This window comes from Neolamprologus brichardi, chromosome 10 (assembly GCF_056152115.1).
Source record: "Neolamprologus brichardi isolate AB-2024 chromosome 10, ASM5615211v1, whole genome shotgun sequence".
In the NCBI taxonomy this organism is placed as follows: Eukaryota; Metazoa; Chordata; class Actinopteri; order Cichliformes; family Cichlidae; genus Neolamprologus; species Neolamprologus brichardi.
The window spans coordinates 17,276,032-17,300,839 of record NC_142113.1 but is presented as its reverse complement, the minus strand read 5'-3'; the positions used below and the strand labels follow the sequence as shown (position 1 = coordinate 17,300,839).

The following is a 24,808-nucleotide window of genomic DNA, read 5'->3' as shown; positions in this document are numbered from 1 at the left end:
CTCAATTCCAGCTCTCCTTAGATTATCATAAGGAATACGAGGACCCTCACCTGCCTGCCCTCCAGCCTCACTCACCACCTTGGACACAGCGGAACTCAGGTCTGCCAGCCTTTCCACTACTCCCCTGGACTACCACCGCCTCTCCCTCAAAGCGAGATTCACGCCGATCACCAACGCAACCGCTCCGTTCCCGTCTCAACCTGCTAAATCCCCGTTCTCGAGTCCAATTTAGCTATCGGCCCGTGGCCATTGCGACAGAAGCCTAGTGTAGCTGGTGCGGTTCCAGTATTGTAGAGTACTGTAATTGCAGAAGACTTGGCAGCACTATAAAAGAAATACATACAGTTATGTGGAAATAAAACTAGAGCATTATCTGGGTCTAGGTATTGATTTTAAGAGTGCATTTAGAAAATGTGACAGGTTTATTGTACCAGCTGTTGAAGTACAGAGGAGAAATGTATTTCCAAAGTGTGTTAAAAATCTCAGCAATGGCATACAGTGAATTAAATAAAACTTTACCAGTTCACAAAGTCAGTAACAATATTACAAAACCTTAAAAAATTCAAAACTAAAGTCAAAAATAAGAACTTTAAAAGATAAAAACATATAGAGATAAATCTGTAACATTACAATACATAGGTGGGTACAGAGATGTAGGGTGAAGGGTAAAGAATAAATGTGATTTTCAGTGGCAGTTTTTCTCAGCTGTAGTTTGTGATCTACTCCTCCTCCCATACATGTGACGAGGACAGATCTAGATCCAGCATCTTTTGTTCTGCCTCGCTCAGCTTGTAGGGAGAGCCATCACTGCTGGTGTACTCCTCAGTCACGGGCAGAGAGTGGCAGCGACCTTTCCTCTGGTCTGAGGATGAAGCAGTAAAGCTGGAGCTGCGCTTGCGCCCCTTGGCTGCAGAGTTGGACTGAGCCTCCTTTAATTTCCGGGCCAGGATGTTCCTCTGAATTGGTGAGGGGCCGCGACGGTTCCAGTTCTGTTCAGCCCGATCCAAACTCAACTGGTTCACTCCCTGAGAACTAACAGGTGCTGCGGCGGGACCCCCGATCCCTGAAACTTGGTCACTGTTCTTCCTCCTCTCTGCTGTGCTATTAAAGTCAGATTTACCCTGTGTCCCAGATGCTGAAATTGTGTTTGTGTTGGTTCCTGCATGTTTGATTTCATTAATGTGCGAAAGCACTGGTTTCTCTGTCCAGGGCTTCCTCTGGTCACTTTTCTGTAGTCTGGATCTAGCCCACTCTGAAGCTCCATGCTCTGGAATTGGATAAGAGCGATATGGCTGTCTCTCCCACCCTCCTTTGCTCCAACAGCTTCCTTCGGGAAGAGTCCGAGATCCCACCTGGAAAGGACATAACGGTTAAACTTGACCATTCGTGGCACTAAAATGTTTTACAGCAATAATAAATAAATAAAAAATAAATTAAAATCATACTAAAGAGTCTATAAGATACCTGGGTCAGGCTTCTTTCTCTGAACTGTCTGGACTGTGAGAAAGACGGTACCTGAGGTTTGGCATCATTAAAACTGGAAGTCCGGCGGAAATTTGGATTCTTATGATAAGAGTTTCCCACTGCTGCATGTCCTTCTCTGAAACCTGTTAGCCCACTCCTCTCTACCATCTCTACCCAGTCAGCAGTGCGGTCATGCCACTTGGAGCTGCTCCTACTTGCGTGAGCAGCAACAGGAGGACCTATGATCAGTTCCACTCTAGGACTCAGTCTGTCCGGTGTGGCCCTAAAAGTTTGTGGTGGTGGTTCAGAAAAGGGAGCTGCAATGTGAAAATTCTTGAGTTTAGAATCACCCTGTAGACCTAAAGGGGAGGCAGAATGAGCAAATCCAATCGGTGTAGGAATGGGAGAGATGGTGGGTGAAGCAGATGTGTCTACAACAGTGTCATGGACAGGGCTGGAAGAGACATGGTACAGCTGTGTAGCCTCCTTTAAGCCCTTCTTCTTCATCTCTTTCAACTGTTGTTGTGCCAATTTGTACCTAGGCAAAAAATAGTTTCCGGTTTATTGTGTGTTTCTTTTTTTTTTTAATAGCTAGTGACAAAAAGGGATACATCTGGGATAGAATATTATAAATTTTAAAACATACCCAAATATTGGTGGAAACACCTTCTGGCCAGTGGGAGATAGTCTTTCTGGGTCCTGTGGGAGTGGTATCACCACGGTCTGTGAGAGAGGTTGACTTCCCAAGAAAGCCCCATCTTTTTGGGCTGCGGCCACACCCACGCCCCCTGAAGGGCTGTGAACATCAGACAGGCTGGGTCTTTGTAGGCTGTGCCCACAGATGGAGGCCTCATCTGAGAGCTTGCGCCCTCCAGGAGAATGCATGGAGCTTCTCCGGACAGAGCTGCACTGAGGGCTCTGGCAAAATTTTCTCCACACCGTCACCACAACAGTAGCCATAATCACAGCCAGGCAAAGGGAGATACCAACTACCACAATCATGTTACCGCCCAAGGGTGCAACTCCAGGTGCAGGTGTGAGAGATGGAGAAGGAGCTGGTACCACTGGGACAAAAAGAAAAACAAAGTTTGGACACAAAACTGAAGAGAAAAAGCTTTAATCTAAGATACTGAAGATTAGAAAGAGCAAGTTAAGGGTAAACGAACTCACCGACACAATCCTCTAATGAACACAGGGACTGCTCCTTGATCATGCCAGTGCACTGCATCCCTCGCACACCTGAGGGCAGTAAACACTCACGCACTCGTTCCCTCACCCCTTCTCCACAGCTCACGCTGCACACACTCCACGGCTGCCATGGCCCCCATGACTCTGCAGGATATGATAAAGCAGATTAGTAGTTTAAAACCTTTAACTCTGCATTGCTACATAAATTCCCTCCACTCCACTACACCAAAAACACACGGGCTAAACAATCTCACCTGCACTTTTGTAAGCCACCAGACACGTCTGTGCTGGACTGGGCGAGCGGCTGTAGTTGAAAACAAAGCGAAAGCAGTACTTATTCCTTCCTGGGTAAAACACGGAGCAGTTGAATTCCGTTTCATTCTCTCCCTGAGTCAGCCAGTTAAAGGCCAATGGGGGAGAAGGGGGCTCCTCTGCAGATGAAGCAGCATCGCTATACAGTAATACTTTCCCATTGATGTGAGCACAGGGTGGGGTGATCAATTTAACAGTCATAGTGCCCTCACAGCCACTCTTGTAAGCATTGGCATTTTCCACTAGCAGCTTATAGGAGAAGAAACGGGACAGGTAGAGCGGTCCAGAGCTCTTCACCTCCTGTGCTGTGTGAGGAGACCGTAGAGCAACTCTTATGAAATCTCTGTCTGTGAATGGGAAGGCACAGGACAGTTCAACACTCTGAGAACGGAGGGGTTTGATTGGGATTCGCGTGAGGGCTCGGACCTTGTTGATGCTCTTATGACCTATTTGGTTGTACTCCATGTAGCTGACTTCTAGTGAGAGAGCAGAATCAATGCCGCTGGAACAAGCCTGAAAGTGTTCATTAGTGGATATCCCAACCTGAAGAGAAACAACAGAAGAGAAGTATGATAATTATTTATGGTCATTGTTTTACAGCAGTATATACTGAAATGTTGTTTTTATTGCCTGAAAGGATCCCGAGTGGTTCCCAGCTCTCTCCACCGAAATATGAAAGGTTGGCCAATGGACTTGTAGTTCTGAACTCCACCACCAGGTAGTGCTCTCTATGCTACTGCCCTCTGTGCTATTAGTAGGGAAAACAGTGGAGATGCTGGTTTGTCTCAGCAGGAACCGGAAAGTTCCTGCGTACGGGAAGCAGGAGCAGTTGAACTCCACCCTGCCAGCCGGTTGATTGTTGTGGAGAGTCTTGGTCAGAACAGTGGTGTTGCTTTCCGTGTTGACGAGAGATAGGCTCCTGCTCCGGATGGTGCTGCTGTTGGATTTTATGCTGAAGTCCACAAATACGCTGCTGTTGCTTAGGGCAGAATGCAAGGAGGGCCAGATATTGAGCCCTGCAAAAGCTACAGGAAAGAAAACACACAAGTAGATGTGAGAAAGACAGAGAAAGGAAAAAGAAAATGTTACACATTGTTCTACAAGTGGTGAATACACCTTCTTAATATGTCCACAATGGGTAAAATTAAGTTTGGTTGTTGTTAACCATTAATGCATTTATTTTTTTTTTAAAAATCCAGATTTTCCAAGCATGCAAACAAAGTTTTACTGTACCTAAAGATTGTTTCTAGTTCCATTTTGTTAGGTAAATTAATCAGAATGATAAGCTCAAGTGTGAGTTAATATTTGTGGCTGTTTAAAAAATACTAGGAGTGTATGGGTCTGTTCATTTTTGATGGTAATTTTACAAATTTTAGAGGGTTTTCTAGTAAAACTTGGCCTCAATTGTGAGTTTATAAAGTGTCAGTTTTGACAACATTGTAACCATAATTTATAACAACGTGTCCTGTGTGTAATTATAATACTTTTATAAACCTCTTATACATTTCCCTTATCCAACATTAGATATATTGCCCAAACAACCACAAAGTATAGTTTTTTGCTCAGAACAACAAAATAAGCTCAGTGGAGTCCACATTAACAGGTTCAAAAGCAGTAAAGTATAGATATCAAACAGACAAAGAGTTAAACATGTTTGAGTATATAAGCCAAGAATCAGGGTGCTATTGGTGGGGGGAAACGCACTAGTAGCATGTTATTTTAAGAGCTATTGTGCTCTGTATTGTGTAAATCCTGTTGTTGGGACCTCACATCCTCACAAAGGAAAGCGGGTGTCTGAAGAGGCCACGCATTAGCCTCGTTCAGCAGTCAATTAAAATGCAGTAAGATGATAGATTTGTAGAAACTCACCATATCCAATGAGCACTAGCAGGAAGGACAGCAGTGAGACAGCCTGTGGCATTCCGATACCTGTGCCTCCTTCTTCTCCAACACCACATGATCGTCCTATTTCACCATCAAAACGCTGTGAAAAGCTTTAAATGGGGAAATCATAGAACAATAAAACAAACAAAAAAACCAAGAAGATAATCCACAGAGAAGTAGGAGATAGCAGTTGTGTGTGTACAAGAAGCTGTGCGCTCTTCTGCATGTATGGAAAACAGGAAGGCTAGAGTATGAACAGTGAACATGACTTTTCTGAATTTACACTGGCGTCTTCCTCTTCCTTTCATCTTCACAATGGGTATGGGGAGCTGCCACCATCACATAAGAGAGGTTTCAAAAAAAAAGGAGGGGAGGGGGCTTTGTTCATCACAAACATGTAGTAGGCTGAATTTATTTATTTATTTATTTATTTTTGTTTGTTTGTTTGTTTGTTTCAAAAACAGACCATTTCAGACTTTTGAAGTCAGAGCAGAATCAGAACATTTACTACTAGTTATTATTTCCATCATAAAGTCAGCCAAACTTCCAAGCAAATACAAAGTTAAGGTGGAGCCTGGTGTTTGCTTGTTTTTAACCCCGTGCTCATACTGTGTAGCTCATTTGGGTGAATATTTTCAGGATATGACTGGTTTTTAATCCGCGAATAAACACAGCGCCCTTTGTGTGCGCAATACCTTCTGATTAGTGAATCTAAACCTGGATTTTCAGTCTAGATTAGCATGCATGTTGCTTTACATAGTGAGTCTAACCCTTTACTGTTTTGTGTAGTGCAGTCTGATTAAATCAAATTGTACTCACGTGTCTTGAAGACTCAGAAAAGTATGGTTCCTCGGCGCTTTCCCCCACACAGCACCCACAGTAACTGTCCCTCCATATGCTCGTTGCGAATTTCTTTTGCCAGATAAGCTGCTAATAAATTTCACTGACAGTCAGGGGGACAAGTATGACAGCCCCACGAGCGCTACAGAGGCGCGCGCTGGGGTTCAGAGCGCGTGAAAGAGATCCGCTCAGTAAGGTCAACAAGAGGGCGTATTATGTTTGCGACAAACTCCCTTTTCCTCTCAGAATTTAGACACGCAGTTAAACGGTTTATGACTTAAGTCTTAAATATTATCTGCCTTGAAGCTTCCATTTAAGAAGATATTTTAAAAAATAAAGAACGTTTTGCGTCCAAAACGACTCTCGCCCTTTTTATTCCTGCCTGAGATTAATAGCAGGTAAAATGAAGCAGTGAGAAGTGGAACTGGTTCTAACGTGCTTTAGCTCTGGGAAATTTCATGCTAGACGAAAAAAGGCATAAATAAAAGATACATTTCCTGCTCTGGCAGTTAAAGGATCGCATTGCATTAAGTCTATCATTCCAAAGATCGATATCAGTTTTAACAGGCGCCCGGATCATCAAAACATTTAAGATGGCAGTGCCACAGGAAAAATATGTGAAATTCAACATAGGGATCTGTAGTTCAATCCTTTATGTGACAGTGTGAGAAAAAAATCAAACGTTTTAATCAGTATTGTATAGTAAACTATATATGTCGTTTTTCTATGATTAACCAATTTTTAACTCGAGTTAAAAAAAAAAAAAGAAAAAGAAAAAGAAATAAATAAAAGCACACCAAATCATAAATTATGCAGAAAGCCGTAGTCAATCTCATTGTAAGAGCAACGGGACTCATATCTTGCGGTAAATTGTTCACCTAAACTAAATATTGTGCATGCACCCCCAATTATGAGAATCAGACCTGCCTCGGCTCGGCTCGGCTCTCGAGACATCCTGAACTAGTTGAATTCATCTATCAATAAGCGGGCCACATGGCAGGGTAATCTAATCAACTCTGCAGACCTTCATTCTTCCTCTGGCGAGAGTCCACACAGAACAGGAAACCTCTCTGGAGATGAAACGTTCATGTTCACAATGGGAACAATGAACCTTTCTATTTTGTTTGTTAAAATACTTTACGGTGACAACAGAAGCACCATTCTAACACTACTTGTTGCTTGTTGCCATAGGCTCCTCATTCATATGTAGTTACTTGCTATATGGTAACTGTGGGTGAATATGATAAAGTATTGTTTTGAAAGACTTGTTGTGCCAGTTGATCACGCCTTTCAGTTTTGCCTTCAAAACACACACTCTGGTATTTGTCTAGCACAACTTTCCTCTGAACTGGGCCTGAGTATTACTCACATGCACTCTGTGAATTGGATTGACGGGAGATGCATTTTAGTCTGTCTTGTCTGGTCTTGAATTTACCCAAAACTATTACACTCACAGGAGTGTTTACTGGGAAAGGGACAGGAACTGATGTTGATGGACTAAATTAAAGGACCAACAAAAGATGCAATGTGGAGCAGGTCATTTGGATTAATTGAAACCTGGGCATCTACGTCAGCAGGGAACGCTACAGTCCCTAACCACTTATATATTTTACTCTGGAAAATGTAGCGATGGTATTTTTCATAACAGAATGCTTTGGTTGCATTGAAAAGGTATACCCGACTTTTCCAGAATGAGTACATTGTGAATGAAAACAAAGTATAAAACATAAAGTGCCGTTTTCCAAAAAGCATTTATTACCAAACACACCCGATGGTCAATCTACCAACGAGAGTGGACCTGAAACTTGAAACATTTTGAAAACAGTCCAGTATCGCTCGTAGTTCTAGATAAAAACATATTTATAGGTGGATTCACAGTGCTCTATTATAATCAGAACACCAAATGGACACATACATTGGATACATACAGCATAGCATGAAAAGTACAGCACCTGTAGAGGTCAGCTGATTTAGTTTTTTTTTTTTTTAAAGAAATCATCTGTTTCTATATTCCACATTAATTGTAAACAGGTTAAAATAGGTTTGGGTAGAATCTTAAACCCTCAACAGAGTCATCTCTACAAAGGTGGCCCATCTTCTCAGCCAGCAACAACCTGGACAAGAAGAGTGAAGAAGGCAAATAAATTACAACATGACAAACTGCAGCAACAAAGAACTATAAAATATGAGACACAGACGAGTATTTCACACTTCTACACCATGACGATAAAGTAAAACTGACTGACATGACTAACTTACCGCTCTTTTGACAGAAGAACAGAGAGACCCAAGAGCTTTGCAAACTCCTCTGCAGTCAAGGAGCCTTTCTCTGACACCTGTCCAAGACAGGAAGAGATACAGAATTGGTTATAAATGTATCGGTTTTCTCTTAACCTTCAGAAAACGTGTAGTTGAACGCTTGTTCACACTTGTTGGAGAAGTGTCTGTACTGCACAACCTGGTCACAGCTTTGAATTGTTCTTGGTTAGAAGAAAGCAATTGCTACTTATTCGCCTTTGTTTTCTGTTGTGAAATAACTCTGTTGACTAAAATCAACTTAGTTTAATGCAATCCATAAATCAGTATCATAGATTGGATTACCTAGTGAAGTCATTTAAAGGAGTAGCCAACTTAGCCATTTAGTATTTTCCTAGCAATAACAAGGTTAGACAACTTGCAGTAATTTCCCTGAAGTTGGTAGGGATATATATATAGAATTATACATTTTTGTGCTACAACAAAGAGTTCATGTTAAAGTCTATGCTGTGCTGGGAGAAGATCATTTGCTGACATTAGTGGACTGAGTTTTTAAGCTTACTCTAGCCAGTGTTTTACACTAGCTTGCATTGTGGCAATAAAGGGAGGAACTGAGTAGAGTCTAACCAATATCAGAGTTTTTAGACCAATACCAATACCGATATTTGATCATTTAAAAATCTGATATACTGCCCAGTATTTTTAATGTTTCTGTCAGACACTCAAAACATAAACAGATTTCTCTAACATTTGTTATCTGTAGTTATTAATTTACTTGTTTGCCCAATTCTGGGCCGATCACCTGTTTGTTGTGTTTGTGGTTCCAAACACACATCGCAGAACGCTCTCCGGTGAACGAACTGTGCAAGCTCAACACTCATAACATGTTTGAATAGTGTTTCTTTTGTCTCGTCTTTAGTTAAAAAAAAAAAAAAATCAATTATCAGCCATTATAAATGCTGACCCTGATAGATCAGCAAATAGCCAATATCACCAATATCGCCACAACAGCTCATCTGGCTCCATCTCAACCTCTCCTCTAATGCCCTTATACAGACCTACAGTTCTTATCTAGGTAGCCCATCATATGCTTTCTCTACAGCCACACACAGTCCTTCTGATTTTCTCTATAATTCTCCATCAGGACTACACAGAACAGTTAAGGGTTAGACCCACTATGTAAAGCACCATGCATGCTAATTTTTGCTTTCTGATTCACCAGCCGTCCTTCATCCATTCTCCCTTCCTGATTTTCTACATTCATCAGCTCCTTCCATCTTAGCACACTCTCTTCGCTTTTTAGCACATTTTCCATCTCTATCCTTAATTACCCTAACCTGCTGCACATCCTTTCCAGCTTGGCCTCTCTGTCTAGCGAATATATACAAGTCATTTTCCCCTTCCTTTGTGTTCAGCTTCACATAGAACCTACTATAAGTCTTTCCCTTTGCCACCTCTCTCATTGCCATATGCTCCCAGAATGCCTGTCTACTTTCTTTATTTCCTTGATTATCCTAGTTTTTTCTTTGCTAACCGCTTCCTTTTCATGACAAAATCAAGTCCCGAGTCCTTTAAAAAGATGCCAGACAACATACTGTTTTAGGCAAATAAAAGGTTGTTACATGTAAATTGCTTTACATTCCTATTCACAGCACCTTTAAATTATTTAGTTCATTTTGATAAGAAGTGGAATGTGCTGTTTAGTCACCCTAAAGCATGATAACGTCACGGACTGTGTTATGATTGTAACAGTTAAAGCTTACATTGTCCAGTGCTGAGGCTATCATTTCCTCTTCACTGTGAGACTGCAGCTGGACCACCATCACTCCGCTATCAAACACACGCAACCTACACACAAGATGAGATATGAGAAAAAAGGGGTTAAGTGTGCATGTAAGGAATAGAGACCAGTTTTAGGGTTTTAGGCTGTTTTATTAAATATTATAGACAGTTAAAATATGGCAACTAGCTTGTAGTGCTGGGATCAACTTTGTACGCAAACAGTAAAAAAAGCCAGTTTTTTTTTTCTGAAACTGAGAAGTAACAGGAAATGACAGCTGCGGAGGCCTGGACAGCCCTTCAATCAACAGGAAGCCCGGCAGGAAGAGCCTGGCCTTTGTGAAGTGGGCACCAACCTATCACTATAGTAACATAGCCTGTCTCTATTCAAATTAATTTAGTGTACACCCAATTTAAAACGGAAGACAAAGACAAATGCAACTCAAACTCACCTCAACGGGAGCTTCAATGACTCAAACATTTTACACGCATTCACCAAATCTTCTGGAGATAACAGCTGTGGAAAGAGGAAAAAAATAACCAAAGATGTTTGTGTGTAGTGTGGAAGTACACATTTCAATGTTGTGTTACAGTTATGTGTGCATTTTCAAAGAATTACCTCCATCCCTCTAGCACGGTTGACGAGACAGTACACCTCTGTAAGAGCCATCATACCTCCACGTTCCTGTGAGAGTGGGGAGTGAGAGAAAGAGGATCATGAAGAGAATAAAATAAAAGCAAGTAAGTAAATATAAAAGGTATCTCTTTCTTCCTGTTTCACCCCCCCCAAAAAAAATAAATAAATAAATAAATAAATAAATAAATCACACCCACCTCCAGAGGGGCCTGCAGCATATCCCCCAGTTGCTTAGCCAGTTGCAGGTGATAATGTGTACCGGATCCATGTGTTTCTCTGGTAACAGGGTTAGCAATACCCATGCTCAAGAGGTATGCCTTAAACCGTATTGTCTATTGAATAAAACATGAGAATAAATAAAAAAACAAGCTGCTAAAAAAGTTATTTTAGAGTCACAATTTTCTAAAACGCTAAGGTAACCATATCATGCAATAAAACATGTGCTGTGTTAAATTTGTGCATCAGATCTGAGATGATTCAATAAGATGTGAGGAGGATTACGGTACAGTGACTTGAAGGTACACATATTATCCTTCATGTTTCTGTCTCATCACGTCAGCAAACTCTTTACCTCATCTTCTGTTATGTCTCCCTGCTTGTCTTTGATCTTGTTGGCTATAGATCTGGAGAGCTCCACCATCTCTTTGGCCTGTTAGGAAGAGAATCATGAAGAAAATCCCACTAAGGAAAGGAGTTTTACACAGCTCTGCTATTTATGATTATATAAATTTACACATTTGTCAGTGGATAACTTAAAGCTTCCCTAATTCTGTTATAACTCAGCAACTATAGAAACATGTAAACATGAAATGAGAGCTTCCTTACCTTCACCATCAGCTTACTGAGGTCCTCAAAGGCCTGAAAAGCAGAGACTGAATGAGTAATGGCTTTCAAAATTGTTGACAATTAAATAAACCACAAAACTTCATGGCTGCAGATATAATTTAAATGTCATTCCACAGCAAACCCCCCACCCCTGTAGCTGGATATAAAACATACTTCCTAACTTTAAACCCCATTTTTGTAAAAGCTATACTTGCCATGTATTTGTATCTGTGTCATTTGGATTAAATCAGTATTTTTAAATATAGATATATCATATAATGTATTCAATAGAGGTTATATAAACAACTTTCCAGTTGCCTTCCAGAGTGTCACAGTGGCTGTGGTCAACTTGCTTTGCAATAACGTCCAATGTTGACAAGTTTTTACAGAAGAAAAAACTAATAAAAAATGTAAAAAAAAAACTAAAGTCCAAATCCAAACCACATTTATTTTAAAATATATTTACAGTTAATTTAGTCAAAATGACTTTGGTTAAATACAAGACCTCAGCTAAGGGTTTCAAGGAGATGGCGATGGATTTTATACATAACTCTGCATCAGAGAGAGTATACCATAATTCCAGTTCTGGCCCATTTCTCACTCTTTATTTTTCCCATTACCTCAGAAATGTTTTTGTCTGTTTCTTTCCTCTTCTCCTCGATCTTCCTCTCAATGCCAACAATCCCCACTGCACGTGTCTTTCCTGCCTACGTGACCACAAAGGAAAAGAAAAAACACACAATCAAGTTAAACACCAGCAACATGTCTCAAAGGACAAGGAAAGACAAAAACAAACAAAAGAAATCCAGGAGGGAACTCTTTGTGGTCAGCTGTTGTTATGGTACATAAGTGAATTTTACTGGCCATTATCCTGTTTAACAAAAAATTAAGTAATGTACTTTTTGGAGACACATGACCTAATGCAAGTGGAATGACTTCTTGCACCAATTTCTGTGAAACACTAAATCTAATTTGATGCATATAGATACTTAAAAAAAACACTGGAAAAATCCAAATGTCAGGCAGTAATTCTTACTAATTGTTAAAAACTGAAAGGTACAAGAATTAAGTGCCTACGCTGCCATCATGTGGAACATATCTTACACTGACAGTGACTCCAACCTTCATTTTATCATATACTGAACTGTTACGGTACATGGAAGTTGCGTTTATACGCTGGTGAGTGAAAACAATGTCCCACCTACACCTAAAAATCCCCATAAACATAACAGAGCACAAAGGACAGATGGTCATCAGTGAGGAAACACGGTGTGCTCTTTTGTTTCTAACCTGAGATCCAGTTCCTGTGGGAATGGGCTGTGAAACTGGTGTATTCTCCCACCTTTTCTTGGTCATCTCTTCAGTGAGCCTCCTGTAAAACTGCAAGGAAAAACAACAAAACAAAGCCATGTCAATTCCAAATCATCAAAAAAAAAAAAAAAGCAGTACAAAAAGTGAAAATGAGGAAGTTGAATCACTACCTCAATCTGCCCATGTTCCTTAAAGGATAGCTTGATGTAAGAGTACTTGCTGTATTGGTATGGACCTGGCTCCTTGTTGGCAGGTACTGGATGCAGGTGGATAACTATTTTTGCACTTAAGAATAGGAAAGACCAGTAGTTAGGAGATACATATTCTTTTGTACTAAATTTAAGTTAGTGTATTTATATGTTGTCTGTGAAGGTTCTCAGTCATCCAGGTCATTGTAGTCTAAGGAGCTTGGAAAGAAAAGCTTCTGGTCGTCTTTAAGTTTCTTGAAGGGAGTCCCCACCAATTTATTAGTTTACTCTCCCCATACTTTTTTATTCTGTAGCTGTTACCACATCTCATGATGTAAGAGTGATGCTCGCCTCTTTCAAAGTACAACTAGTGAGATCATCATGTTTTGATCTTTATTTTCACTACATATTTAGTAGCAATGCAGCCTAGTTAGCTCTCCTATCTTGTCCCTTTTGTCTTACTTCTCTCTATCCCTTTGAAGAAGTGACGCTCCATAAATGTTAAAGAGGTACGTATTATTTCTCAGTTGCAGTGAGTAGACGGAAAAATAAACTGTAGAAAACTAAACAGCAGAAAGAAGAAGAGAAATAACAATTTTAACATAAACCAGTGACAGACTCTGTGGCCTGATCAACCCTGGCAGGGCCTCCTTGGATGAGGGTGTCTAGTGATAATGGCCGAAACGCCTGATGAATCCAAAGTCTACTACTGACGATGTGTCCCAAATTTTAATATGATAAGATAGATCAGATCTCTAATTTCTAAACCAAACCAACGAAGAAAAAAAATGGCAGATTAGCCGGTGGATAAGACCAAAAGTTGAGGCACACTAGATGTGTGCCGCTGGTAAAGTTTCTGGGCTGCCTTTCCTAATAACAGCCATCCCTCAAGATTCTCTCCATTTAAAGCAATGCATTATCAGGGATTGTAACATCTAGTCCTTTTACTGAATCAGTAAGGGGCAACACAGATGCTATTTATAATAATTTGGCAGTTGTCTATCCTAAATAATTTAGACCTTTTTGCTCTTTATCACACCATTTATGTACAAAATCGACATGATGCAACAGATAGACTATTGAATCAGTAATCATTAGGACTGATATTCACAATGATTTAAGTGCATTCCTGATAATTTTTAACTGTCTTTGTTGACCATTGTAGTGTGCTGAATAAAAAAAAAAAAAAAAAAAAAATATTCAGCAGTGTTTACCTCTTTCCTATTCCTGCAGCCTGCTCCTCAAAGAAGATGATCTGTGACAGGGGCATGGCGATGCAGCATTCCTGGAGACAGCAAAGGCAAAAGGAGCCATCATATCAGCAATAGGCACCAGCTGGCACACAAGTTGGGTAGTTAGGGTGTGTTTAATGCTCCCTTACATGATTTTTGATATCCCTCCAGATTAAACGATGGGTGCTCAGCAAGGTAATTCCGAGATCCATCTTAGCCTGTACAATGACACGAAAGACTTGACGTTACTTACTTGCGCAGCTTTCCGAGTTACCCACGGTACACATGCAACCACATAAAGCAACAACTCTTCATCAGCATCTGACGTATATGGTTTTTGTAACAGTAATATGGTGTAAGTTTTAGCCACCGCGTTGTTGTACCAGGCTGTTAAATAACAAAGCAAAACGATACCTTATCATCACCGTCATACAGTCTGACACCTCGCTGCTGGATCACTAAAGTTTCGTTTATTTCTAGGAGCCCATTTGACCACGAAAACCGGTCCATTTTTAAGAAAAACAAGAACAATTCAGGTCGCACTTCACTTCTTCTCCGCTAAGACTCATCTTATGTTTTCTTCCTGTATGCTGTTCAAAATTCGCCTGCGATAAAAACCAAAATAGATATTATAATATAAGCTAAAGTCAACTGAACTCACAAACATATTGTTTATACATTAACTCTCTTCATTGATGATGTTACCCCAGTTAACTGTAGCTTTGATATTTTTTCTCTAACACTTTTGCTACACGCTGTATTTTTTAACTAGCTACCTCTAAGGGGTCCTTTCAGTGTTGACGTTCACAGCGCCAGCTGTCAGGAGCTAGCAGGACTGGTATCTTCCCGGGTTAATTTGAGATTTTAAAATATATATTCTGACATTTTTTCACTCCTATTTAATAGATCATCAAAAAATGTAACGATGATTGAATGAAAACACGTGCAAATATTTGTTTCGGGGTGTCTAGTTGTTTCTCTAGTCGCGCTGTCCTCCGAGACGAGTTAGCTGTAGCCCGCTAGCTTGTTGTTAGCTGCGGGCAAATCTGGTACAGACGGGTTCTGCTCTGCAGACTGCTCCTCTTCTTTGGAAGTCATTGTTGTATTGTATGTAACGATCATGCAATTTTTAAGTAGTATGCTGCGAATATTTATTGCTTTAAATTTCGACGAATTAATAGTATAAGTGAGTAACTTTGGTCATTAAAATAAAAGTCATCTGAATGAATTTGACATTATTTGACTTAATCTGCTGTATCATAATCAGTCTGTTTATTTAAGTTTAGCTTTTTGGTAGTATTCATTGTTAAAGAGTCTAGCGTTTGTTTAAGTCAACAAACATGGATAAGAAATCATTTGACATTGTATTGGATGAGATAAGAAAGGTAAGACGCGGCTAATGTCAAAATATCTTATTTATTTTGGAATCGTTTACGCTTCTAGCTTGCTCTCTCATCCTGTTTCCCTAGTGCGTCTTGACCGATCAGCGCATCAGAGCCATTGAGCAGGTGCATGGCTATTTCTCCAGTAAACAGGTAAATGTTTTACATGCTTCCTCCATATTTAATAGCCCCAGCTATTCTCATGTGATAAAAGATTAGATTAATTAAGACTTGATTAATCAATCACAAAGCAAAACGATACCTCGAATTATAGATTACTTACTGTATAACCCGTGTTGCATGATCGTTTGTTTACAGTTGTTAGAAGATGAATTGCATGATTATTTATTAAAAAAGAGGATGATTGCAAAGAACTCATATTTCAGAATAAACACACACACACACACACACACACATAAACACACACATAAACACTTTTTTAATGCTTCTGCACTAATACTATCCTGAAAAATCCACAGGTGATGGAAATATTGAAGTATTTCTCATGGGCTGAACCACAGATCAAAGCTGTTAAAGCTCTGCAGCATGTAAGTAAACCACTGATTTATTTTTATTTATTTGTTCGATTGGGGCCCCAGTTTTATTTTCTCTATTTATATTGTGTGAGATAATCAACTACAACGTTAAAGAAATATTAAGACTACCTGCCTAATATTGTGTAGGTCAACCTTCCACCAGCAAAATGGCTCTGAACCTTAGGGACATGGACACGGAACCTCTGGGGGTTTCCTGTTGTGTACAGGGACAGCAGATTTGTTGGGTCCTGATGGTTTCGGGGTGGGGCCTCTGTGGATCAGGGTTGTTCCTACAAATCTTCCTGATGTTCGTTTGGGATCATGGAAGTTTGAAGGCCAGGTCAATGTCAGCAAATCTTTGTCATGCTCTTCGAGTTGTTCCTGAGCATTTGTTTTTTGGGGTTTAATGGTGCATTGTCCTACTGGGGGAGGCCCCTGTCGTTGGGGAGAGCCATTGACATAGGGTGGTGTGCTTAGTCTGCAGCAGCGTGGGTGGTATGTGTCAAAGTAATATTTACATAAATAGCTGGTCACAGAATTGAACTGTAGCAATAGTCAAACTATGGTATTTTTATACACTTTCATAATTGTTTGTAATCTGTATCACAGATGTATCTGTGATTAATATAAACAAGTGCAGCAAATACTATGAACTTAGAAAATGTGTTTGTTTAAGTTAAGTTGAAACCTCTTTGTTCCTCAAATATGCTTTCTAATCTGTTGCCTTTAGAAAATGGTTGCAATCCCCACAACAGAAGTCGCAAATATCTTGAACTGCTTCACGTTCTCAAAAGACAGACTGATTGTCTTGGAACTGATAGCTTTGTGAGTACATTTTACAAATGTGTCCAGTAGGTTAAACAACTAATTTTAAATACTGTAACTCAGATGTTGCGTTTAAATCTTAGTGATTTGTACAATTGTTGACTAACTGTTATCCCTTTAAATATTACTCTTCCCATTCAGAAACATTTCAGATGCTCAGAATTATCGGCCAGTGGAGGATCTCTTTCGTATACACTTGTCTGAGAAGAAGCGTGCCCGCAGGATCCTGGAACAGGCAAGTTCAACTTTAAAAAAATCAGGAGATGATAACCTGTTGGCTGTTGTTTAGGAAGAAGTCATTCATGTAATAAAAAAAACTAAAGATAAACTTTTAAGCTAAGAGTGTTATTGTGTTATTTTCCATTAGTTTGCATATTTTAATGTACACACACACACACACAACCTTTAAATTAATAATATTTCTCTCTTATTAGGTCTGTAAGGTTGGCTGCAAGGCTCCCATAGCAATGATCTCCTCCTGTGGAATAATACCAGGAAATCCATATCCTAAAGGCAAACCCAGCTTGGTCACTGGGTCATTTCCTGTAAGTATGAGGTTTGTTGAAGGATACCCAAGTTCTGAACTAACAGACTTTACATACAACTAACATTGCAAATAAAAATAGATTTTTTGATATAAATTGTAAACAACAAAATGGGCCTAGTCATTAGAAATAATATAATTTTGTTTTATGGTAACAGGGAAACCCACCGGTAAAAAAGGAAGGCGAGAAGAAAGAAGACCCCTCTAACAATATGGAGGGGAAAGGAATTGCTTCCCGAATTATAGGACCATTCAAACCTGTAAGCATGAACGTCAAACACAGACTATAATGATGTTATAAAAAATAATTTGCTCCACTTGTTAACCATTGATCATACAAAGGATGTTTTTTCTTATTTTCCTTGATTCTTCCTCACATTCTGACTTTATGTATTCCAGTTATACAGAACTTGCTGATCACCTAAGTGTTTTATATCTTTGTGATCCTTTTTTTAAGTTCCCCTCAACCTACAATCCTCATCGACCTGTTCCTTACCCAATACCACCGTGCCGACCCCACGCCACCATTGCACCAAGTAAGAAACACCACAGAAGCAGCACACTCCCACCTCTGGTTTCCTTTGCCTTTTCCTATACAACCTATCAGTTATTGAAAAGGTGGATACCAAGCTCTGAGACAATTCAATTAATACTGATGCCTAAAGAGGTGCACTTAACCATGTTTTCTTATTGCCATCTGGGATTGGTTTGGGTGCAGTAAGTAGTGGGGTGTGTGATTCTTTTATGTGTATGAATGTGTGGTGGACACGCTTAATATTTACAACTGCTGCTTAGGTGCATACAACAACGCAGGCCTTGTTTCTATGGGAGGGGTTATAACAGCCAACGTACCCCCACCCCCCTACAACTCCACCCACAAAGTAGCAGGTATGATCGAATGACAGCAACCATGTACGTGTGAGTGTGAGAGCAAATAGACACTCGTTGAAGCTTGCTGCCTAACACACTGGCATGCTGCTTACCTGTGCTTCTCCAGTTTAATGGCTTTATCAGGTAAAGATGTCTTTCCCACTTCTCTTGGGAACACTGAGTGACCAGAAATAAAGTCCACTGTGAATTTAATTTAAACCGCTCATTTAGATTAGTCGGAGAACATTTTATTGTCGTTTTTCCCATTCACTTCCAGTATTACAGCATTTCGGATGCATTTAACTTGATAATTCTTCTTATAATAAATGTGGAGGACTAAACTGAAAAAGTACCAAATTACCTTTCAGTGCAAGTGATGCAGTAGCACAGTACAACACTACAAAGCACCCAGCACATGTACCAGACAAATCAGAAGTAGTTTCAATAAAAACAAATCAGTGATTTTTGTACTGTTTTTTTTTCTCTTGTAGATATTTTGGTTTTCTGGTCAGTCAGTGTAGATGTATGTTTTTGATCACTTGTGGGGTTGGGATTTGGGTTGACTAGACTGGAAATAACTTTAAACTAATGTCACTCGTTTTCTTTCTGGATTCATGCTTTGTGCTGGCATTTAACACGCATCGCTTGGGAAGACTTGTTTTCCAAATGCAGCGTCTTATCACTTTTCACAATTGAAATACATCTTTTGAAGGCCTTTGGGGAGATTTGTGATCTTAAATGCAAAGATTTATTATAGCCAGAATGTTCAGATAAAAACAATTTTAGCATGTCCCAGTGTGTTATATAAACCTTTCCCCAAAGGTAAAAAGAAGGCATATTTTGATCTTGAAAATTGTTTTAAATTTCAATTTAATGAGCTGCATGTATGAATGCTCTATATGCAAGTTTATTGGCTCTTTGCTGGGCGTTCCTGCCGACATCCTGGAGTAAAATATGTTTGTAAACAGTATTACTAATAAAAAACATTAAAAAAAATAAATAAAATGCAACATTTTTTCTATTTAAGTCCATGCATGTCAGATAATAGTAGTCATTAGTTTGCACATTTAGCTAACTATAATCTCCTTCTTTACAGGTTACAATAAACCAGGCAATCCACAGAACACCACACCTGGAATTAACAGTGGGCCCCTCCTCATTCCTCATGGGTCCACACCAGTCCCAAACCAGGCCTCTCCTGCTCCTCCCACTACCCCCATCACGCCAGTTTTCCCAGGAATGGTGCCCTCTCACAACCTCAACGCCCCCTCTCCCTCACCTGCTCCATCCCCATCTGTAATCAAAGCAGGACCACAGACTCCCACTGGTCATGCTACACCTACACCCTCATCTGTCATTAAAGCGCACACCCCATCAGGCACACCTTGTGGAACTCCTGTCCCTGGCAGTGGGGGCTTCTCCCCTTCCCCTTTTCACGCAATTTCCCGACCAGGCACCCCTGCTACTTCACGCAGTGCCCCAGACTCCCTGTCTCAGACGAACTCCAGTCAGCAGAAGGTTTATTCTCAGTCCACAGAACACCAGTCAGGATCACCCTTCCCTGGCATACACCCACAAGCAGGTAACTCTTCTGGGTCAGTGATCCGAAGTTACACCCCATCTGGACCGCAGTCTCTTCCCCCTGGACGTTCCACGCCAGTAATTCCGAGCTGTTCCACCCCAGGTCCCAGTCCTAAACCTTCCCCTGCTCATTCTGCACAGGCTCAGGCAGTTGTGGCTGGAGCCCTGAACAGACACAGTGCGGGTAGTAGCAGTGGCAGTAATAGCCCTGTACCCTCTGCTTTCAAGGGTACCTCTCGCTCTGGCACACCAAGCTCTGCACAGGCTGCTCTAGCACGTCCCTACGGCCTCTCACACCCTTCAGGTTCTCCTCAAGTCTCTCTCCCTAGTCCCGTTGGTCTCACTGGCCTACAAGCGCTGTCTTCCAGCAATGCACCCTCTCATTACCCGGGCCTGTCACCTTTTCCCTCCCTTTCTTCATCTCTGCCTCCTTCAACTGTCCCCTCATCCATGCCAACAATGTCCCCAACTACCAAGATTTCTAACCATCCACCAACAACCATCTACTCTGGCTTGGCTCCAAATGCTCCTCCGAGTGCAGCCTCTCCTTTTGGTCTAGGCCTCACCTCTGCTCCCTCTATATTCCCAGGCCTTCCACCTGGGGCTAGCCCAACTGCCTTCCCTGGACTTGGTGTGGCAGGGGGGCATGGTGCTGGGAGCCCTGTTTTAACTTCATTTATTGGACTACCAGGGGCCACTCCATCTACAGTGGCATCAGTGGCACCACTGCAGGCAGCAGCAGCAGCAGCAGCAGCAGCAGTCGGCGTTCCATCATCTTCACCAGTTTTACCAGGCTTTGCATCTGCCTTCAGCTCCAATTTCCAGCCTGGGTATGTGTCCTCTTTACTAGCCAGTATACAGAAACTGGGCTGTGTGTGCCATAATCTGCTCTATGTGTGACAATACAGCATTGACTTCCTGATATTAAACTGAGTTTGAATGCCAAACGCTTACCTGTTATACTATTCATGTATTGTAGTAATGAAAGGGAAAAGTAGACTGCATTCAGAATTTGGATAAGATGACACCATGTGACACAGATTTCCAGTTGCTTATAAAATAGCTGGAAAAAGGGCATCGTAAATCATAACTACTTTCCACTTTGTTATTGTCTGATAACCGAACAGTTCATTTAGATAGTGCAAAGAGCACGTGGAGTGCAAGCATTAGACTTTTTTTTGTGTTGTCTCAAATAGTCCTTCAGCTGCATTGCTCAGCTGTTTGCTCCGTCATATGTAGTGTGATATGTTTTCCTTGAACAAGTAATGCAAGCAGAAGGTTTCCTTTTGTTGAACTCGAAGGGGACAAACTGTCTTGTAGGAGGAATTAAATGAGCCACCACGTTATTTAGTAACAACAAGTATAATAATATGCACATACATGACAAGTGTCGTATCATAAGCTGCCTTTATGTTGCTAGTATAATTCTTACATTCTTATGAAAAATAGTCTTAGAATTGGCTGGATACTAACACCATGCACACAGACTTAAAGGAGAGTCTTCGCTGGTTGCATGGCAACAGCTCAGCTGTACAGCAGTACATGGACTTTGTGAAACAATGTTTTTAAATGTCAGCTCGTGTACACATTAAAAAAAGGACAGATGACATGCAGGTGGTGTTATTGTTTATCATGTGCCATTTTTAAGACCATGCATGCGCATATTCCAGGTTGAGCGGTGGACTCCAGCCTCCAGGCAGTAGCGGGTTTCCTGGCTTACTGTCATTCCAGGTGCCAGGCTTCTCTCCCTCTGCCTCCCCCGCTGCACTCAGTGGCCTCCACAACCCAGCTGTGCAGTCTGCTCTGCTCCAGGTAAATGCGCACAAAACCACACACACACAAATGTTTTTAAAAACCAAGTTTAAAAAAACAAAAAGAACTGAATATTATGTTGTTGTATAACACCGATTTTCTTATCTTGTTCCAGCCTCATCCCCCTTCTGCTTTGGAGAACTTCACTACTCAACCTAACAGCTTCACCAACTACCCTGCAGGCCCAGGACACACCTTCCCTATCCAATCGGGGCTGCACCAACCGTTGGGCTGGCCGTGAAACCTACAATAGTTGTGAAACATTGAGTAAAAAAGTAACACTGACTCCTGCCACACCTCTTAGCAGGTGATACAATTTCTATTTGTCCTTGAACCCCAGACGAGCACATGACAGTTAATCACTGTGTATGTTGGAACAGGAGTGAAATGGGTCAAATAGTCTGTGGGGGAAAAGGCATAATTGTAATATCATTCATAGTGAAGCGTTGTAAATATTAATTGTGAAAGTTGTTAGTTTGACAGGTAGACTGTGAGTGATTTCATTATTAGCCAGACTTGCCTGTTTTTAATCAAACTTAGAACATTTATAAATGAATAATGAATTATAGAGTATTAGAAAAGTCCACATAACATGTAATAAATTGACCTCAGTCCTGAGCCACAGTAGTATCTCATTTCCAATTACAGAGCAAATGAAATGCTAATGAATTTGATTGACAGGCGTAAGATATAGTATTGTAACATGATTTTTTTATTTTTATTTTTTGATGACTTGATGTCCCCGTTATGCTCATTTCTAATCTAAACATTTACAGCACAGTGGTTTTCTTTAACATGTGAAAATGTTAAGTTTGTCTCAGTTTTTTTTCTTCTAAAAACATCAGGTTTTTAGCAGTACACTTTGGGCTGTTTTAAATTGGTAACAAGGGGGTGCTTCACCAATTCTTGTTTGTTCAGTTATGTAACACAAAAATAGGTAAATGAGAACAGTTTTATTTACAGTTAAGCTGCATTAAAATAAAGTTACTGTGAGCACAGTGTGTAGAAAAGGGGCAGACGGATCCGATTCTGTAATTTTAGCGACGGAAACAACTTTTTTTTTTTCTGCTGATGTTGGGACATTGCCACCACCTCGGTTGCTGGGAGTGCACGGAGATTCTTGATGCTTTTGTAGCTGAAGCGCAGATCATTGTAAGGACTCTGTCTACATCTCGGTTTCAAATTGGGTGTTTCCAGCACTTCTAAACTTCATTTGGAGAAGGCTTTCGTAAAGAATAAATGGGAAAAACCTCACAAAGCATAGCAGGGGCCCATACTAAAGTATGCAAACTACAAATGAATGTGCTGTGTCAGGGGTTAGTTTGTAGTACATACAAAAACTTGCATTTGGCAGCTCTACACAAGTGGGGTTTTTTTTCCATTCTTTTCTTTTCAGTGAACATATTTGTGAATGCAATTTTCTGTGATTCTCATGTTTACAACGTTTATTTCTCATATGTGACACTGCTGGGACTGCTACTACAACATTTATCCAGAATAAGGGTATGCAGGCATTTTTTTTTTTTGACATTGTGACTTTTATTATTATATTCTGTAGTTTAACAAATTGAAAGCTGTACTTTTGCCCCTCTTTACTCCTTAGTAGTTCTCTATTCTACTGGGATTATCTCAAAGACAATGACCTTTGTCTTGAGTAATAGATGTTTTGTATGCTACACAGTTTTTATTTTATTTTTTGCCCTTTTTAAAAAATGTTTCCAGTGAACTGCTGGTTACTGTATCTGTAGTCTATGTGATGCCATTACTGTCGACATCTCTTGAATAAAAATACTGGAGCTGGACAAAATAATGGAAACAAAGTTTATTTTAACCATAAAGCTACACGTATACATCAACTCAATTTTGAAGATTTACTTAACTACAAATTCTAAATGACTGCATCTATTTAATATCCACTTTGGTTCCTAACCTTGATTTGAATGGTTTTACAACCTGCGTACGTTCCACTTACCCCACCATATACAAAGCTTATCACAAGCGTTGCTATTGCTCAACACACAAAGTCATGTGTCCATTAGTCATGCGGGTATACATGTATAATTGATGGGGATTTTTTTTTTATCCATTTGAGTTCTTTGATAAGAATATGTTTGCTAATTATATATATAAAAAAAACTTTTTGTGATTTTTGTTTTGTACAGTTTAGCTTTTTTGTAAAACTATTAAACACTTTTTTTTAGTCAGTGCAATTAGGATTATTCATCTAAACCTGTATACATGTATTTAATTTTCTACGGAATTACAGTAGTAAAAAGGGTTATTCCTCCAATGGATCCTCAGCAGTAAAGCTGGCTGGCTGATTTTCTCCTACATAGTGAAGAAATAAACAAATTTGGGCCCCTGACAGATGTTCATCAAAGTTAATGGAAACTCATTGCCTTTGTCACATTTGCAAAAGAGGGCAAATGTTGAGTTCCACTGTGCCACGTCCAGGAAGTCTGTGGCAGCATGTGCATGCATGTGTACAGTCGTGTCATCATTCTATCTGTAAACACCACAGCTCGAGAAGTTTCATTTTTGGTAACACTTTAAAATACATACATACCCTGAAATTAAGTGTAGTATTTTATCTGTAATTACAGTGAAACTACAATTACCTACAAATATTTAAAGGCGATTATAAAAAGAAGTTAAAAGGTCATGTTTTTACAGGCAACAATGAACTAATTACACTGTCTAATTTCACTAGATGGTTTGGAATCTCTCTGAATAATTAGGAACAGCAAGATGGAGACGGATAACTTTTTAGCAGTCTCTTTACTCTCAGCACACAGCAACAACAACCCACACTTCCTGTGTGCCGCCCTCATGAATACTTCACTGACCTCTCAGAAGCCAGGAAATCTTATACTCAGATCAAAACAGGGAAAACAGCCAGGTAGATATAACACTAATTACTTAATACTTATTACTGGTTTGAACATGCATGTCTAAACATTCAAACGTGTAAACATGTAAACTGACAAATTAAAAAAAAAAAAAAAATTAAATATCAATTTACATAAATGAGTTTTATTTTTTATCGTTTTTATATCTTTGGCAGTAAAGGTCAATGTCAAAAATAATTATGGTATTTCCAATAAACAAACTAAGTCGATTTTACTTCAGTGAACAAGTCTTGAGACACCCCTCCTGTCTTTAATTTTGCTCTTTGAGAATGACGTCGCTGGTGCAAGACTATTACTTTGTGCTTTTTCTTAGATTCAACTAAAGAAATTGGAGGGGATTATCTGCATTTGCGACCACAGTAAGTCTGGCTCGCTGGAAGCAAAATATAAAGAAAGGGGTGCCCAAGACTTTTGCCCAATACTGTTTTATTTT

General features: G+C 40.1%; 3 protein-coding genes across 4 annotated transcripts; 1 reads left to right on the top strand and 2 right to left on the bottom strand.

Annotated features, from left to right (window-relative positions):
• Positions 1–399: 399 nt before the first annotated feature.
• Positions 400–5,844, bottom strand: thsd1 (thrombospondin, type I, domain containing 1). Its single transcript, XM_006800064.3, has 8 exons — positions 5,668–5,844; positions 4,834–4,958; positions 3,595–3,989; positions 2,907–3,507; positions 2,635–2,796; positions 2,111–2,528; positions 1,465–2,002; positions 400–1,352 (listed from the first exon to the last, which is right to left on the bottom strand). Exons 2-8 carry the CDS (start codon positions 4,883–4,885, stop codon positions 720–722), a joined length of 2,799 nt encoding a protein of 932 aa, XP_006800127.2. The 5' UTR covers positions 4,886–4,958; positions 5,668–5,844; the 3' UTR covers positions 400–719.
• A 1,576-nt stretch (positions 5,845–7,420) lies between these two features.
• vps36 (vacuolar protein sorting 36 homolog) lies at positions 7,421–14,521 on the bottom strand. The gene is made up of 14 exons (XM_087847310.1): positions 14,331–14,521; positions 14,066–14,134; positions 13,899–13,969; positions 12,667–12,781; positions 12,476–12,565; positions 11,806–11,892; positions 11,186–11,218; positions 10,932–11,009; positions 10,558–10,692; positions 10,343–10,408; positions 10,176–10,240; positions 9,708–9,792; positions 7,948–8,024; positions 7,421–7,802 (listed from the first exon to the last, which is right to left on the bottom strand). The coding sequence occupies exons 1-14, from the start codon at positions 14,424–14,426 to the stop codon at positions 7,721–7,723; spliced, it is 1,149 nt and encodes a 382-aa protein (XP_087703436.1). The 5' UTR covers positions 14,427–14,521; the 3' UTR covers positions 7,421–7,720.
• Positions 14,522–14,711: 190 nt separating this feature from the next.
• proser1 (proline and serine rich 1) lies at positions 14,712–23,263 on the top strand. 2 transcript variants are annotated; one of them, XM_006800063.3, is made up of 12 exons: positions 14,712–15,301; positions 15,386–15,451; positions 15,778–15,846; positions 16,565–16,659; positions 16,801–16,894; positions 17,094–17,204; positions 17,362–17,463; positions 17,661–17,739; positions 17,999–18,091; positions 19,170–20,484; positions 21,325–21,466; positions 21,582–23,263. In XM_006800063.3, the coding sequence occupies exons 1-12, from the start codon at positions 15,257–15,259 to the stop codon at positions 21,705–21,707; spliced, it is 2,337 nt and encodes a 778-aa protein (XP_006800126.2). In that variant the 5' UTR covers positions 14,712–15,256; the 3' UTR covers positions 21,708–23,263. The 2 variants fall into 2 exon arrangements, with proteins under 2 accessions (XP_006800126.2, XP_035767607.2); XM_035911714.2 differs by lacking the exon at positions 17,999–18,091.
• The last annotated feature ends 1,545 nt before the right edge of the window (positions 23,264–24,808 follow it).